General features: G+C 52.8%; 4 protein-coding genes across 4 annotated transcripts; 2 read left to right on the top strand and 2 right to left on the bottom strand.

The window, feature by feature from the left end:
• Positions 1–9,287: 9,287 nt before the first annotated feature.
• On the top strand, positions 9,288–10,951 carry CH63R_12499 (Cytochrome P450; the record flags this gene model as incomplete). The annotated part of the gene is made up of 3 exons (XM_018307473.1): positions 9,288–9,533; positions 9,594–10,382; positions 10,439–10,951. 3 exons carry the CDS (start codon positions 9,288–9,290, stop codon positions 10,949–10,951), a joined length of 1,548 nt encoding a protein of 515 aa, XP_018151890.1.
• Positions 10,952–11,306: 355 nt separating this feature from the next.
• Positions 11,307–14,069, bottom strand: CH63R_12498 (Geranylgeranyl pyrophosphate synthase; the record flags this gene model as incomplete). Its single annotated transcript, XM_018307472.1, has 8 exons — positions 11,307–11,715; positions 11,779–11,839; positions 11,908–12,009; positions 12,097–12,260; positions 12,307–12,473; positions 12,541–13,327; positions 13,424–13,689; positions 13,755–14,069. 8 exons carry the CDS (start codon positions 14,067–14,069, stop codon positions 11,307–11,309), a joined length of 2,271 nt encoding a protein of 756 aa, XP_018151889.1.
• Positions 14,070–14,859: 790 nt separating this feature from the next.
• Positions 14,860–16,653, top strand: CH63R_12497 (ent-kaurene oxidase; the record flags this gene model as incomplete). Its single annotated transcript, XM_018307471.1, has 4 exons — positions 14,860–15,396; positions 15,443–15,506; positions 15,565–16,155; positions 16,214–16,653. The coding sequence occupies 4 exons, from the start codon at positions 14,860–14,862 to the stop codon at positions 16,651–16,653; spliced, it is 1,632 nt and encodes a 543-aa protein (XP_018151888.1).
• Positions 16,654–16,997: 344 nt separating this feature from the next.
• On the bottom strand, positions 16,998–18,948 carry CH63R_12496 (Cytochrome P450 CYP11/CYP12/CYP24/CYP27 subfamilies; the record flags this gene model as incomplete). The annotated part of the gene is made up of 6 exons (XM_018307470.1): positions 16,998–17,172; positions 17,250–17,425; positions 17,521–17,838; positions 17,921–18,296; positions 18,385–18,800; positions 18,865–18,948. The coding sequence occupies 6 exons, from the start codon at positions 18,946–18,948 to the stop codon at positions 16,998–17,000; spliced, it is 1,545 nt and encodes a 514-aa protein (XP_018151887.1).
• Positions 18,949–18,975: the final 27 nt, after the last annotated feature.

Raw genomic sequence — 18,975 nt, 5'->3', positions numbered from 1 at the left:
AGCACGGTACACTGACGAAAGACGAGAAACTCAAGACCAACGGCGACTGGGCTGGCGAGTGCCTGAGTCTATTTAAACGGCGGCCTGAATCCCTTCCCTTGATCTATTCCTCGGGTCTAATAGACATGAACTCCTCCCTTGGCGGGCACGAGGCGACTCGCGCGCGGTATGCCCAACCCCGCCGGATGACGATGACAACGTTGCGCTGGGCAGGGCCCAAGCAGGATATGGACGCAACAACAATTCAAAGGAGAAGGTGGCAGCGGGAGGCGATGGTGGGCAACGTGATGAGGAACCCGCTCGTGATGGGTGGAACGCGTCTACAGAACCGTAGAAGTCTCGTCTTGCTCATCTCGCTCATCTCGCTCATTTCGCTCGGCCTTAGCAACCCCCTCTCACTGCCGCGGCACTTGTGCCCGAATCGGCGAGCCGGTCGTCCGACCCCGGTCTTATCGAAGTGACGATGTAACGCTCGCCTACCGGCGCCCGGGGGGGGGGGGGGGGGGGGGGCACAAAGAAACACATGACCGAGCCGTTGGATGCGGAGCCGTCGTATCCCTCGGGCCATGGGGGAAGGGATACGGTATTCGTACACGAAACAGTACGCCACTGCAGAGGCAATACTGCCAACACGTGGGCAGTGCTACTCTACAATATTGATGCTTTATGACTCTGTGGGAAATGAGTGGCAATGGTTCCAGCCGTAAACAATGGTTAAGACATGACTTAGGTCACTAGTTCGTGAGTATAACGGAGCAGTTGTAACTGAACATGACTCTGCGAACGTGGAACCACCCGCACTGATACAGCATCTAGTGAAATGCTGTAATATAACATAACATTGAACCTGCGCGTTATTACGCCGGACATTTACGGGCCCCAGCTAAAGAGCTGACTCATCGGCGAAGAAACCGATATTCACCAATATTCTTCTTCTTCGCAAACTTAACCAGCCGTTACTGTCCTCGTTACTGTCTGCTGTAACACCCTGGTGAATATCATAAAGTCTCGCGTTCAAATGAGAGAACGTGGGACTCCAGAGTGCCTTCACTGGATGCGGCACACTGGTCCAGATAGACAACACCACCACCCACCTAGGGACTTTTGGAACGCTCACTCTATTTCCTTCTCGCTCCACTGGCAAAAAGTGCACGTGGATCCACGTGGAGGGTCTTGGCTCTAGGATTCGCAGACGAAGGGGTTTCCCTGCCAATGTCATCTCTCTGAGGGGGGGGCAGATGGTCTGTCATGGTTCATCTTTCTTTCGACTCGGCTACTGGAGAAGGAGTATTCGGCTTGTTCCGTGGACGCTGGCCTGTATTTTCTCCTCCGCCTGCTTGCTCGGTTTCCCGCAACGAGATCGAAACAGGAAAGAATCGCCTCATCGATTCCCCATCTCAGCGGGAGATCGGATTATCCTATCAACCTTACCTCGGATGACAGGCTTGCTGGGCTGAGGGGCGCAGTCGAAATCATAGCCGATCTTGACCAAGGCGAAGGCGGAGGCGCATCATGCCTCGCCGGGTCGGTCTCGTCACGGCGCTCGGTAGGCATCCGTTGGCAAAGAGGCGGAACGACTTGCGACAACTTGGCTTGGCTTGGCTTGACTGGTGGCACTGGACGGGTGGCCGTTCCCATCCAAGACGAGGGGCCCCGGCCGGCGACCTTTGGTTTCGGGGCTCTGGGTTACTCCGTACAACTTATATTTGCAATCTGGACACCTCACTACGTGTTCCCATGAGATGGCCGGTTCTGATGCCGCCGGCAAGAAAGGCAAAGGGCGGCCAACCACGATTCCCCGCTCCCCGGTCCCGGCCACGTTTCGCGAGACCCCGGGTCCCCCGGAAAGGAAGAGAGTGCCTTGCCCGGCGCCGGCATATTCGGACTTTTCGTAAAGCGCGAGGCGAGTCCCTATGAAGGCGACCGTTTCGCCTCCCAGGCCTTCCCAAGACAAGCCAAACAACGAGACTTTATGCGGCGGTCCCGAAGATCTGGTCCAGCCGCTGCGGCCGGGTCGGGAGGTGTACCGTGTAGCGTCCCCCCTTCGTCAGTCTCATGTCGTGCATAACCTCCCGAACCCCCCCCCCCCCCCCCCCAATTTTAGAGCAACAGTTACGAGTTAGATTTCTGGACTAGTGCAGTATACCTGGTCGATTTTTCTCTTTGGCGTCATCGTACTTCAAGCCGGTGGGAGGAGACAAGTGTACAGGAACCGAAACGCTTCGGCGAAAGGAGGCCAACACCACCCCTCTCTGGTTGCCGTGCTAACTCTCGTCTGGGATTTTGGAAATAGAAGCCCCTCCGTACCATGCTGCTCTTTGTTCCTGAGTCTGGGTGTGTTTGAAGCTAGAAAGAAAGAGAGAGACAGAATAACCCGCGTCGCGGCGCCAAGTCGCGTGGCGCCGCAAGATGAGTTAGTTCCTGGCTCTTGGCCGCTAGCATCATCCGTCACGACCTGGCTGCCGCGGGTGGATTTGAGCACGCGCACTCGATGAGTTGAACAGTTTAAGTCAAGTCAGTTTTACCTTGGTGAATTGGGGTTTGGTTTGGTTGCGTTGTCAACCGTAGTGAATCATGACTCAACCCCGTCCCGTCGCCCAGTGATCGTCATGCCTCCCCCCATCTCTACAAGCAACCCTCCCGACGTCACTGGGTTCTTGTGCAGTTGCCGCGATCACCAGAGGCAAGGCGGCCGGTTCGTTTCCCCATACCTCACGCGTTGAATAGCCATATCCAAGGTGAAGGCAAAAGAGAAAAGCACGACGTGGATGACGAGGGGGGGAGGGGAGGTTCTGACTCGGTACTTGTTTGGGAATGTCACCGCACGGCCCCGGCGGTGATCAGGGACCGCCGGACGAGCTTTGGCCGGGAGGACTGGGCTCCGGGTCTCAGGAGGTGTCTTGAGCATCTCCATGCGGAGGGAGGGGGGGGTGGTGTTTTATAACCTCTCGTTTTCTGGTTTCCGAAATTCTGGTTGCATCTGCAAACGATACGTGATTAGGCTTCGTGATGGATGCGAACGGGGACGGACAGTATCCCCCCGTGTCAGTAACACGTCCGTCGGGGTTGGACCCGGTCGTGTCTCTTGGCCCGTACAGGTGCCAGTAGGCAAGGAATGATGTGATTCATGAGCCGGAGGTCAGCTCCGGCCCTTCTGTCTCGAAAGTCTCGGAGCGAGGGTTCGGTTTGGAATCGCATTGCCATCGCGGCAATGTTGGCCCAAGAGAAAGGCCGTCGGCCGCTTCATCTAAGCTGTGTAGTACAGTCGCCCAGAGTGGCGATCGTCAACCATCCGTAAACGTGTCCGTTTCGAAATTCCCCTCTCCTTTACAGCGATGGCCACGTCTCGACGGGGTGTTCAACTGCCATCGCATTCTGTAACTGCCGAGAGGCAACATCCTGAGGAGAAGCACCGTCGCTTGTAGGAAGATCGCCACTCCGGACGGACCATCTCCAAGGTGTTGATATCGATGCCCTTCGTAGCTTAGACCCGACATCGGCAGAAAAAGGCCTGGGGCCTAGGGCCTGGCTTGTTATCCGGCCAAGTCCCGGGCGGGGCCCCGTCTCTGACAGCGGGATGCTGGCAAGGGCCTCTTGCTCCTCTGCCCATGATGTCGGAGGGCACCTCTCATGCCAAGCCATTGCCTATTTCCTTGGGTAGTACTGTAGAAAAGACGCAGTCCATTGTACATCATGTTGCAAACGAGTGAATACTGAGGAGCAGGAACGTGCTGGAGCCTAATGGTATTGAGCACGACGATATGACGGTCGTTCGGTACATTCTGGCCGATTTTTGTCTCCCCCAACGAACTCTGAACCCGGAATGCTGGGGGAATCGTAGGCATGCCTGTCCATGCTGGAGCTGCTTGCGTGATACCCTTAGGTTCGGTGCATGGGTGCACTCTGACGCTGTGGAACGGGGATCGCCAGTCGGGCTCTCTGTCCGCGCGCTCTCCATTCACGCCTTCAGCGGTCTCCTTGACGAGGGGAGGCTTTCAAGGTGCCCTCTTCAGCCTGGAAAGCTCCGGTCTGATGGTTCCTTGAAAGCTGCTTGTGGGGAGCTACGCCCTCTCGAGCTCCATTTTTTCGGAACCCGTTGACCTGTCCATGTGATCAATGGGGAAGGTGGGATAGCAATGGGTCAAGAGACACAGGGACTGACTGAGTCGATAACCCGAAATGAGGAACGAAGAGACTCCTGTGCGGGCAGTACACATGGCGAGACAAAAGGGGGGGGTGAAAGAGGTAAACATGCATTTATCGGGGGGGATGGACGCGTCAACAGGGAAGGCCGTTGACAATAACTTCGGGCCTTGTCCCTGGAAAAAGCAAACAAGATGGGTATCCTGTCGAGATGGCTCGAGATCAAAGCACCACGATTTGGGGGGTGTGCTCAACCCACAAACCTACTCGTACTCCCAGCCGGGTCCACGTTTCTTTTTTGCTTGCCCTCCTGTCTACTCTGTACTTGTAGATTACGTGGTCTTCCGGCGAGTCGTTCATGCGGTCATCGTGGCCGGAGACTTTATCATGATCTGATGTTTGCATTCGTCTGGTGTCCGACCGCGCAAGGAAAAGGGAGAGAGTAGCCTGCATCGTTTTGGTCACAAATCCGGAACAACCCGGCGGACGACTCCCGGTCAGTTGCAGCCCCCGCTGTGTCTTGCGAGTGTCTACAAAACGTAGGGCAACACGAGAGGAGGGTTCGAGGAATGGTGTCTTGCGTTGCGAACCAGTCCCGACTGGAGTCCATGGGTCCGTCGTATCTGAGCATCTGAACTTCCGGAGAAGGCGAGCGAGAGATACGAATACAGAGAGAGAGATAGAGAGTTGAGTTGAGTTGGGCTGGGTTGAGTTTAGGTTTCCCCTCTTCGAGAACATTGCTCCTTTCGGCAAGTGTCGTAGTTGTGTCGTAGGGCCAAATCTTAAATCTCCAAGACAACTCAATCATCATCGACTAGCAGCGCCGTCCGCTGGTTGACCGGTCCCGGGATGGACGCGGCTCCGGAACGTGCGGCCTCCTCCTACACGCCGCGTGGTACGTTGGCCAACTAATCAGCCGACCCTCGCCCACCTTCGTTGGCAAGCTATTGCTACAAGCAGAGCGCACATGAAGTAGCCGTCATTTTGTCACTTTGATCAGACGCTATTTCTTTTCCCCCTCAATCCCCCTCAGCGTTCAGGCCCCTTGTGTGCCCGCATCTGATATCAGGTATCCCGCCAGAGGAGTTTCACAAACCACGCAGTCCCACTAGGGTCTGGTCTCTTCTGGCCACAAGTACCTGAGTCTGTGCGGACCAGGATCACACAATTCATTGACTTGACATTCCCAGAACGAGCCCTCAGCTTGCCCCTCTTCACGGGCTCAAGATAACGTCACCTTTCTCGTCGAGCGAACAGACGACGTTCAGAATCTGCTAGTCTCTCTCGTATGCAATAGACGTCAAGGCGCAAACGAAGGGTCACCTTGGCTGAGAGAAAAGAAACGCCATTCTCTACCGTACTTGGGCGCTCGCCCCGGCTCTTTGCGTCCCTTGACGATGCGGGGGCAGGCAAGTCACCACGTTCACGGAGCTGAAGTGGACGGGCGGGGTTTTCTTTTTGCAAATCCATCTGAGCTCCAGCTGTCAGAGCGGGCAGATGGCGTGAACTCGCTCCACTACGGAGTAGAAGCGAAGGTCTTGCGTACTGCTGCTGCTGCTGCTGCTGCTGCTGCTCTTTTCACTCTTCCCGCTCTGACCTCTCATCCTTCAAGATAGGCCGCAGCACCCTTGTCCCCTGATAGCCCTTGTCTGGTCCCTGGTCGATAACACTTTTCGAGTGAAGAGCCGGTATCGTGGCCGTCAGGGTTGTTACGCATCTGGACGAGAGAGAGGGGGTGCTGTTAGAGCCAGAGAAGCCCTCTCTGCCGTTGCCGAGAGGGGGGCATCGAGCAAGGCAGCGAGCGGCCTAGAACTGAGATAATCAATTAAAAGAAGGTGAGAAACGTGCTTCGGCGACAAGACCGGATTGAAGCGGTTGCATCGCCAGGCGTGTGCGCTGCAGGGCCATGACACGCGAACCCCCACTGTCATGCCCACCGTTGAATATTGAGATCGGCCCTGTGCGTTCCCTCGAGAGACCACAAGAGCATGGGGCGTGCTGTTTGTCCTCTCCCCCGTGTAATCATGTTTGCATATGAGTTGTCTTGTCAGCTATTACAGCACGTGGTGACGAACTGCGCCTACCTTTCACCTCACCAGGATACGGATAAATGATGGAGTGTTCAGCACATTATCCGCCCCATCACGCCAGTGTGGGCCTGGTTGACTGCTCCAGGGAGATAGATAGATGGCTTACAACATTAACATTGTAAACACGTTTAAAAGAATTTCAATTGACTACCGATCCCTCGCGCCCACTCCGTTATCCTGCCAAGACGAGTGGCAAAGCATGTCTAGAATCCAGAAAGTTAATGCGATAGACTTGGCCGCTTGCCGAAGATCAGATGGAGAATCGGCCTGGCTGGGCCAACCCGTCGATTCGCCTAGCGATGACATGCATCGGCAAGGACACCCACCACATGGCACTATGTCAGCCGAAAGGAAGAAGAGCAGTCGCTTGTCTCTGATGGAGGGGGGAGGGGGGGGAGGGGGGGAGCTACCTACCCCAGTGGCCGGCTGCTGGATGAGGGACATCAGGCTCGCGTTTCAGAGCTCGCCGGTGACACAAGGCTTCGGCGAGTTGTCGTCTCTTGGAGCGGGGAGGGGATTCTTCTTTGCTTATGCAGCTAGACAGTCTGTGAAACGGTGAGGAGAGTTGGGTGTGATGGATGGCCTCTCTCTGCGAGGCAACATGATGTGATCTGACGGCGTTTCGACCCAGCGGGCGTTTCGGTGCGGTTGTCGATTGCATTTTTGGAGGGTATATCACGGCGTCCTCTAAAATTGGGCACAGCGCATGATGTGGTTCTTGAAATAGTACCCGGGTCCTGGATAATGCATGATGCCGTGCACGGAGTGATTGCACGTTTATCCGCATGCGTAGCAGTGGCCAACCTCGATAGCCAGGTTATCATTGTTTGATGGTGGAGGGTATCTTGGATGACAATTAGTTTCGGTATAGGAACCAAGACAGTGCTGCGATAACAAGGCATATATATGGCCGGAAACACTGGAGAGGCCACCCCCACAATACCAACGTTGGTAAGGGATACTACTAGCCTCAGTTATGGGTGGCCTTGTCAGCCCAGTGCACGACATCACATGCTTGAGCCAGGTTGCATTTGATGAACGACGCTACATTCGGCCCGTTGAAGATCGTATCGTGCACAGGGGATCGGCTGCTGCTAAACGAACGGAATTAGTAATACGTTGATGATGGGAGCAGAACGTTGTATGATTAAGTTTGGCCAGTAGCACAATCCGGTAGACACTCTGGGGTGGGAGGCGTGTCAGGTAGAATAGTGTAAATTGCCAAGACGTGCTGTGGATAGCACAAACTATCTGACTTCATGGCTCGCTCAACACGAACCCATTACTGTCCTTGTAGATCACCGAGAATCGAGTCCAGTTCCTTGCTACTCATTGATCTGAGAGAAAGATTTGTGTTAAACTTTACCCAAGTGATTCGTGGAAATGAAAGGGTTGATGGGATCGCCGTTGTAATTCATGCTGTGGCAGACTCACATTACAGAGGCGCGTGACAGTTGTAGCTCAAGGCGCATATCTCGTCGTGTAAAATATGCATCAGGCCTTTAGTCCAGCAAGGATTTCCATTTGGTAACGTCTATTACTACTGTGTCTATAGCCGCGCTGATCTAAAGAATTGTGCTAGACAGATTCGACCAGCAATGACAACTGGAGAAAGGGTCAGGCAGTCTGTGAGACGTGAGAGAATGAGTGAATAGAGTGAGGTTGGGCCACACTTTGCTACCTGATTTACCTCCGTAGGCTTTCTCATTGCTACTCAACCTCGTACTTGATCCCCAACAGCCTTGGCCCTCCTCAACACGTTGTATCCTGATAGTGACGAAGTTTTCCACACTTTCCTTCAGAACTGTCTGCTAATACGCCCCGGCTACTCATGTATCTAGTTCTAGGCCATTAAGTAGCTACAGGCTAACACCAATAACTTCAAGCTCACTGTTTTAGTAATTCTGCTGAGCAATATTCTGAGTTCTAGTAACAAAGGTGAAAAACAAATCATGTACCAAGGTCTCGGGTCTACTTGCAACTCCAGAGAGTCAATCTCTATCTCCAGACCTGAATATATCTGAAGATCACCCTGCGGCTGTACTGCAACATGCACAAAGATTCCCAGCACAATGTTCAAGTATTTACCGCAGCAAAGGCACTGAATACACACTTGCGTCTACTTGTAAGGTTGCTATCTTCACACTCCTAGCCCGAGATAGATTGCTGGTCTGTAAAACCAATCTGATTCTGATCTTGTTAGTACCATTCGTTTAAAAAATAAACCCTTGGGCCACTGGATTGCACCGGATATGCCGTCTCTCCCTTTCGAACTCGGGCAAATTGCCAAGACTCTGTTTGCCTTCCGTCGCCACAATGTCACCCTTCCATCCAAAGCAATGGCTAGTATAAACACCCATGATATCACTTTTAGCCACTTGAAAATGACGAGGAGAATGCCATATCAGGCAAAATGAGCCAGATTTTGCCAATGTCTACCCACCTGGCCGACAGACCAAGGTTGAATACACACAAGCTGCATGACTGGCCACGGTGGCTTTCACAAGCTTGTCAACGCAGTACGGTTCGAGCGGTATTGGTTGGGCTCAATGCCCGCTCCCGTCTCGCATGCATGCCGAGTCTCATTCCTTTTCCTGAATGGAGATGTACTGACCCCGCGGCTCATGCTTAAAGGTTGTACTGATCGTCACGACTCTTCGTCGAATTCGTTGTGCGGGCGCCGTATTTACCTGCAAGACGCTCGAAATATTGCCTGCCAGCCTGCCAGCCTGCCTTGAGTTGCATAGTTGGTCTATCCTCGTGTACCAGCCGCGGGCGGGGGGATTGGAGCTGGCCAGTCAAACTCAACCATGCCCGTGATGGGCCGCAGGATATGCAGTGGAACACTCAATGTCTTGCTTGGCGTTGTTGTACAATGAATGCCGGATACAAGTGATCAGGATACAGAGAACTGCAGCGGCGAGGGAAATCGTTGAGCATAAAAGCCGGACGCAAGACGTCGGCTTCGTTCCCTTCAATGCAATAAAACATCGCCCTTCGGCATAGTCTTTGTTCCTCATTGATCCCAACACCACCACAAAGGTTACAGACATCATGTGGATCGTCTCCCTGCTCTGGTATCCAATTCTTCCAGCTGTCGCAGCGGCTATTCTCGTCTTCATCTTCGGAAGTTGGGTTCTCTCAACCAGGAGGCCCAAAGACTTCCCACCAGGCCCTCCTCCAGCTCTGATCATGGGCAATGTGCTGCAACTGCCATCGGAGAAAAATTTCCTCAAGTTCCACGAGTGGAAGAAGACGTACGGCGACATCTTCGGTATCAAGATTGGGGCTGACAACTATGTCATCTTGTCGAGCGCCGAACATGGGCGGGAGCTCTACGAAAAGCGCGGCGCGATATAGTCGGATCGACAGCAGCCGTACATCACCTCGCAAATCGTCAACCCGGGAACGCTTCTGTTCATGAACAACGACCACAACATCAAAAAGACGCGGACGGCTTTGAGACATCTCGTCGGAACTGCTGAGCTGCAACGTGCTATGACAGTGCAGACCGCGCATTCCGCGGTCCTGATGAAGCGTATCATGGAAGACCCAAAGAGCTTTCACGAGCATTTGAAGCAATGGGCCCTGGCTACACCTCTCTCCATTCTCAGCGGACAGGCTGTTTCGGAGAGTGGCGTTCTTTCGACAGACGACTACTTCAAGGTGCAGGACACTTGGCTCAGTTTCATCACGCCCGCCCAAGCGCCTCCAGTTGACCTTTTCCCTGTCATGAAGTACATCCCCAAGTTTCTCGCCGCTTGGAGGCGAGAGGCAGATAATCTGCATCTGGCCATGAAAAGATACAGGTACCACATGCTCAACGGCGCCAAAGCCCAGCACGCGAGGATTGCCCAGGGTGTGAGAGGCCCAGAGAACGAGTCAATCATGACGAAGCTCATCATGGAGGGCGAGAGGCCAAAGGGTTCGAAATTTGGGGACCATGAGCTCGCTCTCTTCGGCGCCGGCGTGTTGGATGCCGCTGTTGATACCCTCATTGCCACGGCCAGCAGCATGCTGCTCATTCTGGGGGCATACCCTGATGTGCAGAAGCAAATCCAGGCTGAGGTGGACTCGATCTGGCGGGATGAATCACCAGGACCAGAAGACCTTCACAAGGCAGTCTATTTGAGAGCTTGCCTGATAGAAGTAAGCAGATCAGCGTCTCAACGCGGTAATTGAACAGGAAATGCTAACATCCGCAGGCCATACGCTGGCGCCCTGCAGTCCCGTCAGGGCTTCCAAGGGTGCTCGCCCGAGACGACACCTACCGCGGCTTCAAGTTCCCCAAAGGAACCACATTCCTGCTGCACACGTGGTCCATCCATATGGACGAAGAGTGGTATGACGCACCCGAAGAGTTCCGACCCGAGCGATACCTGGACAACGAGTGGGGAGTCAAGCCGTCGATGCGGGAAGCCGCCAAGAGGCAGAACCGCCATCCGACCTACAACTTCGGTATCGGCCGGCGCGTGTGTCCCGGACTGGTCTATGCCGAGAACCAAGCCCTGATCACGATTGCCAAGTTGACATGGGGGTTTGACGTCATCCCCAAGGGGCCTCTGGATACGAGCGTCGAGACTGGGTTTCACGACGGGCTGGTGATGGGGGTCTCGCACGTTGATGTTGACATCCATCCCCGGAGCGAAGAGAGAAAGGGCAAAATGTTGGAGGATAGTGCGAGGGCGGAGACGGTGGTTGCTGCTTGGGTTGACTGAAAGCAACCCTGACTTGATACTCCTTTATGGTTATCCTCCTTCATTATTGTGAGCATGGTGAATGCTATGCAGGCATCGACACCGTGGACCTTAGTACGATACGAGACAAGGACTTTCATTTAATGCAGCAAGAAACCATTTCACCTCAATAAGATGAGATTGATCATTTGATGTGGCCCTACATTGAATTTCACACACACGAAGGAGCTGGGCAAGGCTGGTCTGCAACGGCGGCGATTGACAAACACAATAGTCCTCATGAAATGTGTTTGTCCCATTAGCGGAAAAGGATGATAAGGCTTTTAAGATGCTTGCAAAACTAAAACGAAACCAAACCTCACTTGGTATTCCCACGTCATGATATCCATAGCTTCCTCAGTACCATCTCCAACATCGGGTTCTTGGAGCCGAAATCGCGCTCTAGGCCCCTCAGCTCCGTGATAAGGTCCTCCTGCATCGTCTGAAGCAAGCTGTGTGTAGTTTCCAGAGCGCCCGACTTCCTCATCTCGGTGAGGATAAACTGTTTCATCTCCATCGACATCGGCCCGGGCTTCTTGTGCTTCATGATGCCCATGATTTCGGGTCTCGTCCGCATCCTCTGGAGAGTAAGGATCATGGGCAACGAGATCTTCCCCTCGTCAAGATCTTCAGCGAAGCCCTTCTGTTTGGCGTACTGATCCGAAACAAGGTTTTGGTAGTCATCTCTGATTTGGAAATACAGGCTGAGCTGACGGACGAATGGCCTCGGATCAAGGTTGCGGACGCTGGTAAAAGAGAGTCAGCCAATTTGCCAACAGACTGTCAGAAGAAAAGGTGGCCGAACTTACTCGTTCCTGGTTGACTCTGCCTGAAGAAGGCGAACGCATAGCCGGAAGAGACCTCCGGTTTCTAGACAAGCAATGTATGTCAGCACATGATTCATCCGACAGCTGTCAAACGGTCCAGGTAGGTCTTACTGTTTTCAATCATCTCCATGTACTCTTCAGTGGTAGGGCACTCGACCTGGTACTTCCAGAAGAGATCTTCGCTTTGTCCCAAAAAGAGATTTTCAAGCTCCTCTACAAGAGGCAGCCCTCAGTCGTTAGCTCCGCACCTTTGCACAGTCTCGGAACAATGTTTCTGCAGAGAGAGAGAGCTGCACTTACCGCTCAGGATGTCTAACTTCCTCGGGCTGCGAAGCTTTTGGATCTCTACCAATACCATGACAACCATGTAGTTTGCCGCGTTGATGCACTGGGCCGTTCCGTATATTGTGTGTGCGGCAGGGCTGCCTCTCCTGAGCGTGGAGTCATCCTCTATGTCGTCCAATCTAAATGTTTACTCTGTCAGTATTTCCGGCCTCGATCGTCAGAGACATTTCAACTTGCATGAGCGAGGAGTCATGGAGCATGCTTATGACTGTCTTGATTGAAAGCAACGAGTCGTCGGGGACTTTCAACCACCAGTTGAGGGCGTCGATGAACGTGTCCCGGACGCCTTTGGATGGCAAAGAGGCGATGTACTTGAACGGTGCCATGACAGGCTTGGTAAAGAGTGTATGGTTAGTTGTCTCAATGATTCCAACCAAGTACGCAGTGCAAAGTACTCACATGATCTGGAGCAGCCGCTACGCGGGAGGCATATGTCGAGAGGTCTGAACCATCGGGCAGAAGTGCCTTGGTTCGCTTGTACTCCTTCTCGGAGGGACAAGCAGTGATGCTTTGACTGTCGCAGGTAGTCTCGATGGTTGCCAAATCGCCAGTGCTGTGGCTTTTGTTTTCGCACGCGGACGAAGACGAGCCTGATGACGATGCCGAAGAAGAACTGGATGTGATCGAAGCAACCTCCAGCAACGCGAGTTGTTTTTCGATCACGCTCGACACTGCAAGCAATGTTTCCGGTTCTTCCTTCACGATCTTGTTGTTCTCACTCGCGTATCGGAGCTTTCCATCCACAAATTCTACTGGCGGCTGCTGGAGATCTGCTTTCGACGGGTATCTGGTTGTGAAGACACTCCACAGCTCCGAGCCTGACACTGCCTGTTGCGCATTCGCAATGTACCGCTCCTGATTCTCCGGCAAGCTTCCACCTTCTTGCTCCCGCAGAGCTTCGACGAGGCGGAGGTGCTTATCCTCTAGCTCAGCTTGCTTGTCGGCCAGAGCCTGGAATGCCTCGGACTCGGAATACCCAGAATGCCGCATGAGCACGGCCACGGCATTGAACGGCGGGTTGGAGCCAGGGGTTTCGAGATGACATTTGATCTCCTTGGGCCAACTGTAGAGATCGTTGACTATTGTGATGGCGTATTTAGCCATGTCCGTGGCCTTGCGAAGCTTCTCTTTCTCGGCGCGAGAAATCCTTACCCCCGTACCGAAGCAGGCCATGTCTTCTGTCACGCTATCGTTCATGTAAGCAAACGTGCAGCAACGGCCAAAACTTTATTGACGGGATATACCCAATAATTAGCGACTGGGGGCAGTGTGGAGTACCTACTCAAGTCCCGAGTTTATGCTTCGCACGGGGAGATAGTCATCCAGGGTCTTGAGGTCGTCCGGAGCGAACGTAGCAATGTCGAGTCCTTGGCTGTAGGATGACATGATATGCAGGGCAAACTCTTGGTCGAGACTAAACAGCTCCAGCATGAAGCCTGCCTGGAGCTGTTTTGCCTTGAAGGCGGAGGAACTGGATGGCGTGGGCAAAGCACTGGGAGACGAGAACCCTCTGATTGCGCTCTGGATGCCATCATTGACTTCTTGAATCTGGGGAAACAAAATGAGTGTGGGGCTCTTTCTTGGCTTCCGGTTCGCTGAAATGTTGACTTTACCTCTTCTTTCTTTGCGGAGTCGTAGTAGTCGTCATTCAAGATGGTGAAATCCGCAAAACGCGTAATGGCGGCCAGCCGGTCAGGAAGGCAGTTTGCAATGGTGAGGGCCATAGGGTGCACCAGGCCCAGGCCGGGAATTTCAGCCAACGTGTTGGACTTGATGTTTGTAGACATGGCCTGGTTGTACTCATGTTCCGTTTCTTTCGCTGCCTCTACGCACTTATCAAAATTCTGGTGTATGTAGGTTGGAAACTGCGATCGAGACCCCGAAGATGCGACAATAGCCCCAGGTACGGGTCTCGAGAAGGAAGCCATGGTGTCAGTATTTCCTGAAGCAACGTTTCTGAGTCGTGAAAAGGAAGGTCTCGAGGTGAATGGTTACATCAAAACCACAATGTGTTCGTTCATAAGGGATTCTCATCGTTACTTATCAATCTTCAACATTACTACGATCTGGAATTGTCCAGCCTGAACGCACATCATCGACCTGAATCAGTGGCATCTTGACCGTCTACAACGCATTGACCTCCATCACAGCATGGGGCCCATGGCATGACTCCGCTCCCCCACATGATGGTTATCCGCTGTTATATTCGCAGATGTGAGGCTTCACCGTAACTGGTTGAAGGCTTTGCAAATTTCGTCTGCGGATGACCACGACGTCGTGCTCGACTCGCACCGAAGGCACCATGGGCTCGAATCCAGATTTGATGCGCCAGCCTCTCGAACTCTAATGTCTTGTGGGATCGTGGATCGCCTCTAATACCTGGCTGGTGTTCCTGTCGATCGTGGAACATCGAAGCAAGCGAAGCATCGCTGCACAGGGGGCGCTGAATGGGTCCTCGTGAGTGAAAATTCTCGGAAATTGCTGGTCTTGGTGAGATTCCTGGACGACGGCGAAGTGATAGTGGATGTAACGAAAAGCTGTGCTCGTCAGCGAGGAACGAAGCGACCAGAATCCAAGGATGTACTTACCCGACGAAAGCTAGTCCACATGTACGGAGTCCAGCTTTTGTATGCGTCCAAGCCGTCAGCAAAAAGTTCTCGGCTTCTGACTCCCATCTGGAGAGAGGTTCTTCTCGTCACCATTGGAACCGTCGCCAACATGTTGCTCCCCGATGTTTTGGGGACGTTTTCCCTCCAAGCCCTTGTGTCTGGTCATTATGAACTATTGGTATCCCTTCTCACAGCTTCAGCGCTGCTCGTCGTCTATGCGGCCATGGGAGAGAGTTCCTGCGGCAGGGGTGGCTTTCCCATCGCCAATCCTACGCGTGTTTTCGAATTCTCCTCCATATTTCGTGTCGTCGCCTTCATACGATCGCCCAGGGACCTCCTCAGATCGTTCGCTGAGAGGTACCGCGACACGCCGTATTGGCTCAACATGGAACTGGGCAAAGTTCTTGTCTTGCCTGCCCATATGATCAACGAGATCCGTGTCAACCCCATGATGAGCAGCTTGGCTGCAATCCAGGAGGTGAGTCGCGCCGCCTTGGTTCAAATCGAAATGCAATGGAAGCTGACATTACACAAGGTCCAGAATGGTTCCCTGAAGGGATTCGAGCCGATTGGCGACGTGCTCGACGATCAAATGCTTAAACTAGTGAAGGAGCACTTGACGACCAAGAACATGGGTATGTGCATCGTCCGTGGGATACTGACGAATGCTAAAAGGTGCTCATCTAGGGAAGATGATACCATCCATTTCCGAAGAGGTTTCCGACAGCCTGTCGCTCATTTTCTCCGACTCTTCTGGTAAGATCTGGGCACGGTGGAATTCACTGCCTGATAGTGGCTGATTTTGCCTGCATAGATTGGAAGGAGTTCCAACTAGGTGAACCCATCATTCGCCTCGTTGCCCGAACGTCATCTAGAGTCTTCGGAGGCAAGACCTTCTGTCGCAGTGAGGCTTGGCTTAAGGCCATGGCCAAGTACACGAAGCACTTCTTGCTTGCCAGTATTACCCTGAGATTCTTCCCTACTTGGAGCAAGTCTCTCGTCCAGTGGATACTCCCTCCTTGCTGGTTGCTGAGATCCAACCTTGTGAATTGCCGCCGGGTGATTGAACCGATTCTGGAGCAGCGCCAGGCTGAGGTCGAGCGCGCACAAGAGAATGGCGAGGACGTTGAGTATGCTTTTGACCAAGCATTGACCTCGCTCGATAGGGATATCGACATGGCCACAGCACACATCAGCTTAGCCATGGTTGCCATTCACACCACGGCAGACCTACTAGAGAAGACAATGCTGGCCCTTATTGAGCATGATGAACTCATCGAGCCACTGCGCCAGGAGGTCATGAGCGTCCTTAGTACCCATGGTCTGAGCAATGCAGGATTGGCCGGTCTCACACTGATGGACAGTGTGCTCAAGGAGACCCAGAGAATGAACCCTGTCGCAAACAGTTCGTTTCCTGTGCGCTTTTCTCCGTTTGATATTCGAATGCTGATTCCGAGTTTCAGGTTTTCTTAACCGCATTGCTCTCGAAGACTTTCAGCTGTCCAACGGCATGATTATCCCCAAAGGCACGCTTCTCGGCGTTGGCCCTACTCACATGTGGGACAATTCCTTTTACGAGAACGGCGATAAATTTGACGGCTATCGCTTCCTCCGAATGCGTGAGGACCCGGAAAAACGGCAGCAGTCCTACTTGGTCAGTACCAGTCCGCATCATCTCGGCTTTGGTCACGGTTCGCACGCTTGCCCCGGCCGGTTTTTTGCCGCCAATGAGATCAAAATCATCTTGTGTCACCTGCTCCTCAAATACGAATGGAAGATACTGGGGGAAGGACCGCATATCATCAACCTGGGAGTACTGAACGCAGCGTACCCATGGACGAAATTGCAAATACGCAGGAGAGCGGAGACATTGAATCTCGACGAGATTTTGACTGGGCATTGAGGGTATTGCCTTGGGCCGGTTGTTTCATATCACCATACGTGATGTGTTTGACAACTCGAAGTCTGGAGATAATCAATTTAAATGTAAACGGATGTCTTTCACTTTCTGATCAGACGGGTTGCTTTCTGGCCATGTGATTTTGATCCACTTAGCTCAATAAATATCATTCATTGTAAGACTTTCCCCTTTTTCTCCACTACTTTTGATTTCCACTGGTGGAGACTGAAGTCCGTGGTATATTTTTAGACAATTTTATGAAGATTGTAGCTTCACATCTCTCTATTTTTTTTGCCGCAAGAAACGGGTGGTCCTACCATTAGAACCAGGAAGACTCTCCGAATCCCTCACAGCGTGTTTCCTGCCCGTCTTTTGAGTCGAATGTGGAGAGGACCTCGTTCCCACAAAAGATAGTTCTTTTGCTGGCCCAACCAATTCTTCTCATCGGCCTTGCTGGCAAGCTCTAAGTCGAAGTTCCAAACCAACTTGGCCAATATGACACGGAGTTCGGCATTTGCAAGACTGCATTCCATGTCAGCAGTTAGTAGTAGAACACATTGCCAATGCTTGCATAATATCGGAAGATGAGGGACGCTCACTTGCGGCCGATGCAGTCACGAGGCCCAAAAGAAAAGGGTTGAAATGCCTCCTTGCAATCCTGCGAAAAGCCCGTCGGGCCTTTCATATCAAGCCAGCGCTCGGGTATAAAAGAGTCCGGCTGGAAGAAATTCCGAGGATTGTGATACATGGCATACTGCCAAAGGGAAATGATCGTCTGAGAAAAACATGCTCGTAGTCAGCCCTCAAGTTCCAAAAGATATGCTGTACAGCATCCTCGGCCCCGGCAACTAGGCAAGTTCAAGAACTTACGTTGGCGGGGATATACTGATTCAAGACGATGTCCCCTCGTTCGCCGACCTTGCGTGGCATGCCTGAAGCACCGGGCGGATACATCCTTAGGGCCTCATCAATGACTGCCGTCAAGTATGGGAGGTTTTTGGTGGCTGAAATATTGATATCGCGTTCTTCACAGAAAGTGCCCCGTAACTCTTGACAAAGTTTGGCTTGCACAGAATCATGCGTGGCTATGAGATACGTTGTGCCTGCCAAGGCGGTTGCCGTTGTGTCATAGCCTGCCATAGTCAGGATCTGTGAGTTGGCCTTGATTTCGTGTACGCTGAGAGGACTCTGTTGAAGTCTGATTAACAGTGCTTTCTCACAAAAGCAACCGACATCCAGTCAACTGTGGAGAATCCAACGTTGTGCTTACATCGTTACCGGAGACCGGTTGGCACATGGCTTGGATGAGATCAGGGCGGTCAGCCTCAGACAGCCGCTTTTCGACCATTGAATTGGTCAACATCACCATGTCCTCGTGTTTTCGGACGAGAGACTTGGGAGCCAAGGCCATGAGAACTCTGAAAACGATTTTGAAATGCTTCATGGCCGTGGCAAATGCAATTCCCGGCAGAGCGTCTAGGAAGAATTGTGCCCAAGGGTGGTACTGGCCTGTTTGTAAGCAATGAAACGAGGCACCGAGGCCCAGGTCCGTGATGATGTCGAGGGCTACGAAGTCGAACAGCCTGTTGATGTCGATGGGGGCCCCCCACCCCTTTGTCGCTTCATGCTCGGTCAAAATGATGAATCTGTTACGGAGGTTTCAGCGACTTGTATGTTGTGAGACATGGATATTGCATCGGTCTTTGGAAGATATCCAGATGGCTCAGGGCTTACAGTTGGTCGACGTGAGATTTGATCAGTCGTTCTTGATCAAGAATGGCTCTCTGTGAAAAGCCACGGGCGAGAATGCGCCTGAGTTGAGCGTGTTTATCTTTGGGAGCCCCAAGAATACTGTCTTTGGCCTCGGCATAGTGCACATCATCCTTGGCTATTTCGCCGACTGCTGTTTTGCGGCGCCCGAAAACCTCCTTCCAAGCCTCTGGCGAGCATATCGAAAGCTCGTCCGGGGCGACTCGAACTATGTCTCCGTATCTTTCGTGGAGACGCAGGACTTTTCTGTGAGCCTGGCCTGTAGCGCAAGCCAACGCGTAGGGTATGCGAGATGCTGCCCAGAACGTCGGGCCGGGGTATCTGCGCAGAGGGTGGAAAAGCACATTGTACGATAGCTTCCAAATGACGTAGGCCCCGAGCTAGTTGAGCCGTCAGAAAGCACATTCATTCACCCGTCTGGGGACCTGAGAGAGAGCAACTTACAACAAAGAGGATTGTGGTTGCAATATTGCCCTTGCTGAGCCCGTCGAACACCCAAGATGAATAACCGCACAGCGATACACCCATTTTCGTGCTGTTTACTTTCAATACTGT

The sequence above is a fragment of the Colletotrichum higginsianum genome, chromosome 9 (genome assembly GCF_001672515.1).
Source record: "Colletotrichum higginsianum IMI 349063 chromosome 9, whole genome shotgun sequence".
Taxonomy (NCBI): Eukaryota; Fungi; Ascomycota; class Sordariomycetes; order Glomerellales; family Glomerellaceae; genus Colletotrichum; species Colletotrichum higginsianum.
This window is presented reverse-complemented; position numbering and strand designations above follow the sequence as displayed.